Source organism: Arachis hypogaea, chromosome 2, assembly GCF_003086295.3.
Source record: "Arachis hypogaea cultivar Tifrunner chromosome 2, arahy.Tifrunner.gnm2.J5K5, whole genome shotgun sequence".
NCBI classification, from domain to species: domain Eukaryota; kingdom Viridiplantae; phylum Streptophyta; class Magnoliopsida; order Fabales; family Fabaceae; genus Arachis; species Arachis hypogaea.
Window position 1 is genome coordinate 85,184,927 of NC_092037.1, and position 8,791 is coordinate 85,193,717.

At 33.5% G+C, this 8,791-nt stretch overlaps 1 protein-coding gene across 1 annotated transcript; it reads left to right on the forward strand.

Moving 5' to 3' along the window:
- Nucleotides 1-2,575: 2,575 nt before the first annotated feature.
- LOC112748626 (uncharacterized) lies at nt 2,576-8,069 on the forward strand. Its single transcript, XM_025796858.3, has 6 exons — nt 2,576-2,724; nt 3,952-5,377; nt 5,457-5,532; nt 6,086-6,462; nt 7,446-7,544; nt 7,671-8,069. Exons 2-6 carry the CDS (start codon nt 4,043-4,045, stop codon nt 7,815-7,817), a joined length of 2,034 nt encoding a protein of 677 aa, XP_025652643.1. The 5' UTR covers nt 2,576-2,724; nt 3,952-4,042; the 3' UTR covers nt 7,818-8,069.
- Nucleotides 8,070-8,791: the final 722 nt, after the last annotated feature.

The window sequence follows — 8,791 nt, forward strand, 5'->3', positions numbered from 1 at the left end:
TTTATATATCAAACCATCATAATCGGTTTGGTTCGAGTTTGATATCAGTGATCCTTAATGAAATATTCTATTTATAGGGGGCATACGCGGATCGGATCCATTATAGCTGAAATTTCGATCCGATTCGCACAATTCTCATCAGATCAGATCGAATATAATATCCACTTTTTAAATGTTGAACCCGATCCGCACATTTACGGATCGGATAACGGATATATCCACATAATAAAAATTTCTTTAAAAAATATATTTTTATATAAAAAATCTAATAAAATTCTATTTTTTACACTTTTAAACTTATTTTTTCATAAATCAGCAACCCTAAAATACACTAAAGTCTAAAACAGCTGCACCTCATATAAACAATAATAGTATCATAATTCATATATCTAATTATAAACAAATAAACAATAACAGCAGCATAATTCATGATAAACAATAACAACAGGAGGATGACAAACTGGCAGGAATAGAAGGTGGTGAACTGGCGAGAACAAAAGACGGCGATGTAGCAGGAACTGAGTACGACAAGGCGACGAGCACGTAGGACGTCAAGGCGGTGAGAACAGAAGACCATGGCAGTGGAACAGATTGGTGGACAATGATGTGGCCGAAACTGAGTGCCACTGACGGCGAGAATGCGAGGCGAGAACGGCGGAGCGGAGAGACGGTGAGAACCACGGTCATTGAAGAAGGAGCGGCGAGAATGTGACAAAGAGGGATGAATGAGGCAACGTGAGAAACAATGGCAACACTGCAAAAGAAGAATGCGACAAGGAGGGAGGAACTGCTGGCGAGCAATTTCCCGTGGCGGTCAGGAAAGAAGTGGCCAATTAGTGTCTAAGTGTGGCGGAGAGTGAATGCCTCAAGGTTGCAATGCCAAAATTCGAAGAAAGAAGTGAAATTAGGGATTTAAGGTTGCTGTTACTAACATATATATATATATATATATATATATATATATATATATATATATATATATATATATATTAATATGCACATACGCAGATCTGCAGATACATACCAGATATTCGCAATCCGATTCTTTAAGAGTGCATATCGAATTTTATTCGATTCGATCTAATTCCATCCGATCCGATTAAATTGCAGATCAGATCATATTCATAATTTGCGAATAATTACCACAAATTTGTAGATACAATCCGATTCATCAAGACTCCTACCTATTTAATCTATGTTGTGAGGATTCAAAATCGCCTTAAAAGTGAATAAAAATAACTAAATTTTAGTTACGACTAATAAAATTCTTTTTAAATAAAAACTAAATTCTTTCTTTTTTTTTTCAAAATAAAAAGTCGTAATTTTATTAAAATCTTTTTGATGACATAGTTGATTATGTAATTATCTAATTAGGTGAGATTTAATAAATTAAACTAAACTACTAAAATGGTACCTGAAAATTTATATCATTGACAAAGCGAATTTTAAAACATGCTAACAACAAATAAGTTTTCGAAAAATTTAAAAATACGACAAAAAAAGAACTATATATTAAATATATATTTTAAAAAAGGACTTTAAAGATCAAATTTTTTATGCAGATTTTTATAAAACATTATTAGAAAAATATGATCTTTTCATCCCTAAAATTTGATAATTTTTTGTCAAGTAATTTTTTTAAAAATTTTTTATATTGTAAATGACCATATTTTTTTAAAAATAAAAAGAACAATTTAGAGATCAAACTTTGTTCCAAATTTTTTGTGTGCACATTCTAAATAGTTATTTAAATGTTGCCACAAAAATTTAGATCTAATGAATAAGTCGTTTGCTAAATATAAAAATTTTTTTGTTACTTACAAAAATTATAATATTTATTGGTTCTTTTTGTCGTATTTTCAAAGCATTCAGAAGCTGTTTTATCGATAATATCTTTCAAGAATTTTTTGTTTACTGAATCTTTGGAATACCAAATTGGAAGTAAATTAACCTAATAAATTATTAAATAGAATAAATGATAAAATTCATCCTTGAAAAATCATTGGTAAATTAGTATCCGAAAGATTTTTTTTTATCAAATTTGTCCTTTATAGATTTTAAATTAATCAGGTCAGTTCTTCTGTCACTTCTTTTGTTGACGACGTCAAAGTTTGCAGCCGTGATACATTAAGTGACATCACAACACACACTTAAGAATTTTAGTTGGTTGTTAATACAATAAATTTATAAAATTAGATTAAATCAAAATATAATTAAGAGAGAATTTTGAGCCACTAAAACCCCTTAATTTAGGATTAATTTGATATAATTTTATAAATTTATTATGTTAGTCCCAATTAAAATTATCAAATATGTGTTGTAGTGTTAGGTAATACCTAATATGTCACATTTGTAAACTCTAATACTATTAGCAACCAAAATAATGAAATGACAGAGACTAATTTAAAATTCTTGAAAAATAAATTTAGTTAAATTTTTTTAACTCATTTAGAGACTCTTATTAAGTACGGGATTAAATTAATCACGGTGCAGCAGTCAGTCCCGCCAAAACGAATTGGCGCGCTTTTAATTCGTAATTTATACATAAGAAAACTCAGTTGTTCCTTTTTCCAATGTTACCCCCTTTCTTTCTTTTTCTCGCGCCTTCTCTCTGTTTCACTCTCACGAGCGTGCTCTAGGCTAGGTCAGATTTCAGATCTGTGTTTTCTCTCTTCTTTTCCTCCTTCCAAACGCAGCATTTCGTTTCCGTTTACTCCGTCTCTGGTGAGTGTTTACTGAATGAATTCGATACCGTCTTTTAATTTCCAATACCTTCTTCTTGTCTTATAGATCTGAGAAATTGCTGAATCTGTTTGCTATTTTATTTTCTTCAATTTTATTTCAATTTCGCACTATGTTCTTTCATTGCGGTTCTTCTAGTGATTTAATTAGTGTTTGAGAATGTCAATTTGCCTCTATATTTAAGAAATTCGTGCATATGCCTTTTTTCCCGTAAGGAATTTGCTGTGCAGATTTGAATTCGAAGTTTGGCGGTTTTCCTTTGTTCTTTTTCTTTTCCCTTTTTCTGAGGGCTTATTGTGCAGAGAGGGATCAGTGTAAAATATTTTATTCAATTTTTGTTTATTTCTTGAATTTGTTCCAGTTCCACAATAACTCGGTTCAGTCCTATTTTGCTTGGATATTTATTTTCAGCTTTGAAAATGTTTTCCTCTATTGTCTTTTAGTGATTCTATATTTCTTTTGTGTAACAATTTGGAAGCAGACTTGTTTTTGCGTTTCAGAAGTATTGCTGATGTTTTCCCCCAAATTTTGAGCTATAGTGTTTGAAGGATAAATTCAAAATTCTGCGTTTATTATTTTTTTTGTCAATTTAATTTTCTGTAATTCTTGATGTGGAGAGAAGTATTTGAAGTTCTCAGCTACTGAGTTTGATTTTGAATTTTGTAGGTTAATCAAACCCTTGGTAATTTGTGCTTACGGCTTGAAACCAATGCCTTATAATTTCTCAAGATTTGTTTAATCCGATAATAGCATACCTTTGGTATCTAGGCTTATTAGTTTTGCTTCTTTTTTTGTTTTTGGTTGGTCTGCCTTCAGCTTCTATTTGAGGAGTCTTACTTGGTAGTGCTGCCACTAGAAATTCGGTATTTGCCATCCTTGATTTAATCAGAATGATTTAGCTTGTATCTTACACATATGTAGAATCTTGTTTTGGTGGGAATTTTCTTATTACTAAGAAAAACACTACTGTGGTACTGTTATGTTGAAATTAATGTAGGTTGCATGAGTGCGCTAGAGTTTGCCCATTGTTGAATAGGATGCAGAAAATGTTGATATCTTGAAACTTGTGCTTTAGATTTGCATTTAATGGTTTCTGTATGTCCCTTTCTTCAGTTTCTTTATGAGTTTCAAAGCATGTGTAATCGTGAGAACATGATTGATTGATCCTTAGATTCATCTTGTAATAATGTTTGGTTTTACTGTTTTCAGTGGTTCAAATTTTTTATTGACTATTAGTCGCAAACATCGGAAGAAAATAGTGCAAATATTGTGATTTGTTAATACTTAGTAGAGAATCCAAATGGAGCTGCGGAGTTGTGGTCAATTTCATTTCATCCAGGCTATTAATGGTGGTTTAGTTACAAAAGTACTCAATATTACCTGTGGGCGACCAAGACTTTCATTTAAAGATGTCAAAGACATATATGATGGCTTCTCCTTTAATCATAATGCTGCAAAAGTTGAAAGATCTTGCATTGATGCATTGGAAGAAGTAACAGTGAAAACTGAATCAGATTCTTCAGAATGTAGTCCTAATGATGATGATGATATGCTGATAATCAACTTGGTCGAGGATGATTCTGACAATTTTACGCTAAACCAAATTAAACAAAGGTGCAAAACAAGGAAGAGAAAACAAAAACAAAGTATTGACCCAGCTAAAGGTAAAATTAAAGTTGAAGCCTCACCATTGCCGGATGATCACAAGAAAAAGCAAATCGCAATGGATGATTCTGATTTCATGGAGACTCTCAGTAGCTGGAGATCTAAAAACTCAAGGAAGGCCAAGAAGAGAAATTGCATTAAAGACCCAATCTCTACTTCTACCCAAGAGATTATTCCAGTTGTCAAGGCTGAAGACGTCCTAGATGATGAGGTGTCCCCACCCGTTAGTGGCGTTTCAACTGCTCTTGTTGAAGTGAAATTTGAGGTTCCTGAAACTGATTGTATGGACAGGCCAGATGACTATTTTTGCATAGTAGCCAAAGAAGGGATAGAGATAACTGATGAATGGAATTTGGAGAATGAATTCAATTATGACTGTAAAGAGCATGCTGATCTTATTCCATTACGGATTGAATGGCCATTTAATATGGATAACGTTATGACTGATTCAGACCTAAACAATGACCATTCTCCAAACTTTCCAGCAATAGAATTCAAGAGTGCTGAAGGTATCATTCATCCAGATCCCAATTGCATCCCCAAACTGGAAGCATCTTTGGTTGAAGATCAAAACTATGATACTTCGGATTATCAACCTGATGGTGACAGTAACACCACAGTTATACTACCCATTGAGGCCAATAATGAAGGCCTTGACCCCCTGATTCCAGGGTCTAGAGATGATAATGCTTCCCCATGTGACGGCTGCAAAGATGATGAGTCTACAGCTGGTGCTGAGGTTCAGGCAAAACCCACCTCTACTAGTGAACATGGCCTCAATCCTGGTGAGTCTTTGGTGTGTGTCTCAGATGATTCATCTCAATGTGAGGAGAGGGAATCATTTTCTTTGGAACATGATGATGAGAAGAGATATATCAATGATGAGGCTACTAATGAGTTGAATTCTTGGGAAGAACATGAAGATTGCTCAAAGGTGCATCGTCCTGAAAGGCTGTTATCAACCAGAAAGGTCCGACTCTTTTTTGCTAAATTTTTGTGTAGTTCAATTTTCATTTTCTGCTGCTTATCATTAGTTGGTTTCTCTGCAGACCATTTCACCCACTTCCCAGGAAAAGCTTTGTAAAGCCATGGAGTCCGTACATTTAATTCAGAAAAACAATTTGAGTAAGTGCCTAAGATATTTAGTTTTAACATTTTATGTAGTGATCTAGATCATAAATGCTAATTGAAATACAAAGTGAACAACCATGAAAAAGGAAATAACTTTTTAGAAAATCATGACTGTTGAAAGAGTAGAAATCTGTTGTATAGCTAGCTATTCACTACATGAGAAGTAATCCTGATAACTGAAAATTTAATCCATGATGGTGATGGTGAAGAGGGCATACAAGGCTTGAAAGTTGAAACAGTTAATATTTCTATCATCTTGACCAACAATGTGACAAAATATGCTTGTCTTAAAGTAAAATGCTTTTTTCCAGAAATCTTGTGCGTTGTGAGTTCATTTCTCTGTCAAATATATGGTTTTCTAGTTGGTGGCTTTGGCTTTTTCTATTGAATAGAATACAACATAGATGTTCATTCAATAATTCTCCTTGCTTGCACATTGTGTGTTTGATGGGTTATTGTTTTATCATGAATATAAATTTAGACTTTTTGTTCTTTCTATATATGCTATTTCTTTTCATTACATCCTGATCCTTATATTGGGATACAGTGCATTCAAGTTGCAAGGGTAAACTACAATATAGTGAGCAGACTAATAAGAGTGATGCTGATGAAGGGCTTAATGATAATATGAGACCAGGATTTACTGATAGCCCCGACAAAATTATTATTACTCCTAAGACCTCTAAAAGAGGTTCCCAGCCTAAAGGGATTTTCAAGAGTCCTCGCCCGGCCAACCGCATAGGGTTTAACTCTGTTCAGAGTTGCTCTAAGAGTGCCATAGCATTTTCACAGCAGCAGATGCACGATGTAGAATGTTTGACAATGAAACTCACAAAGGAATTGAAGTCAATGAAGGAAATTGTGGATGACATGTTACGATCTGAGTTCTGTCTAAATACGTCACTGAGATATAAAGTAAATGAGGTATGATAATCAGAAACCTATTATCTTAAAGGATTTTGCTTAAATATTGGAAATTTGAATTGAAGCCTTGTTATATCCTTGTAGCTCGCATGAAGCTTATATAAGTGCTCTGATGATAGAAAAATGAAAAAAAGAAGAAAATGCTATGATGGCTAAATATGGTACAATTAATCTCTATGCTTGTATAATTGGTAAAACTATGAACAATTCTTGTCTTAGTTACATTTAAGACTTATTTTCTTTTTCGGTGAAGCATGAGGTCGAAGGCTGAAATTCCTGAAAGGAACACAAGCTCTATCCTCTAGAGGATCAAATCGTGAAGTTAGAGCTTGCATAGTACATTACAAATGAACATCTCAAATAAAAATACTATTTTTTTATAAAACAAATAAAAGGCCAACTAACCAAAGTTTCGCTTGGAAGTATACATTTGACATTTTTGGAATAGGTTTATACCCTCGTTGAAAAATTTTAAAAGCTTTAATTCAAGTAGTTGTTCCATGAGAATACTTTGTATAGCATATATGGTGTCTCTTGTGTGTGCTTTGCAACACTAGATTAGTTCTTGTAGATCTTGCTTGTTCTGCAATCTGGAAAGAGGGAGGAAACCAAATCTTTATGTCAATGTGCTATCTATGCTGCAATTCTAATGATAGATTTTGACAAGCAAGTTTGTGATATTTGTTGGATCTTTTGGCCTCTCTATAGTGTAACAGACATCACACATGATCTTACCAGAGGATTTTCTGTTCTAAATGATTATTTAGGCTCCTTTCGTAAAGCTCTGTCTTCATTACAGTAATTGTTATTGTAATTGTAATATCTTCCCTTCATGTTCTGTGGCTCATGACACACTCCTATGATTAGTACTGAGCAGATTATAGTGACTTCAGCTTTTGCTCTTGCTATTTAGGGCTGGAGCCATACTTGTCAACTGATGTATTTTGATATTTGTTGTTAATTATCGATACTTGATTTTTCAGGCAAGAATGGCTGTTAAAAATGCCACAAGAGCTGAAGAAGCTGCAAAACGATGCTTGTCTTTCATGGCAAGGGATTGCAACCGTTTCTGTAAGATAATGGTATGTTCTTCTTCCTCGGTCATAGTATTAATACACTTGAAGCTCCTGATTTTAAAACAAATTTTATATGGTTTTCTATTTCCTTTTTCATGTTTGATTCATTATTGGATCATTGATTAAATGCAGAAATTAAGTGAAGGTGGTCCTCCAGCGGCCCAAGAGGTAGTGCGAAAAGAAAGGAAAAAGATAGCATTTGCCGATGAAGCAGGTGGAAGATTGTGCGAGGTCAAGCTCTTTGAGGATGATGTGGTGTCTTTGCCAGATTCCAACTGAAAGGAACAACGCTTCATTAACGTTCCTTTCTCTTTTATACTGAATTATTTGTCAGTCCCCACTCCCAGTGATAAGTTTAACTGGGGAGCATCCGAAATTGAATTCATTTGATTTGCTGTTGTAACAAAGCTGAGATAACTCAAATTTTACATGAGGAAATCCTGTATGTTTGTATGTAAAAAGTAACTTTTAATAATGTCTGAATACTCATTACTCAATACTCTCATGAGGTTAAGAATGATACTGTTCCAACTGCTGCAAGTCCATATTTTTCTATATAAAAATGCTTGCAAACTCGCTGCAATGAGATCAAAGCTACGAATTTTTAATTTGTTTGTGTTGAAGACGCCAAGTGGCAATGGGAGATGAACAATGGTGGTGATGGTGAAGGAAGAAGGGCTTGCAATTTGTCCTAATAATTTTAGAGATGACTAGATGAGTTGTTTGTTTTCATCTATCTTTTCTTCCATCTCCCAAAATATAAAGGCTGATAGAATATAATTCACAATCGAAATATTTATTATTCAAACCTACAGTAAATCAAAATATTATCGAAATATACAGAGTAGCATAATTTAGGAATTATTCACTTCAGTTTTGGATTGGCTCATTTTCCTTATCAATTGAAAGCAGGAAAAGATTCTGCTTTCTTTTTACATCCTTTATTTCTACTTTATATCTCATCTACTTCATGCAGCTGCCATGCTCTTTCTTTGGACTTAACTTCTCTATGTGATGTCATCCATTGTTGAAGCATCAATTTCCATATATTCACAGCACCAGAATTTAACAACAATTAATGCGACCTAGGCATGCTGATGCTTAAACAAGTTCCTATTCCAACCAAAAAACAAGACCCTTGCTGCATAACAAAGTTTACAGAGCTACATAGTTTTCCAAAAACATTAACAATGTTTGCGTTTCTGTTTCTTATTTATTTATTTTAATTCTAAAAATAAAATATAAAATTTTAT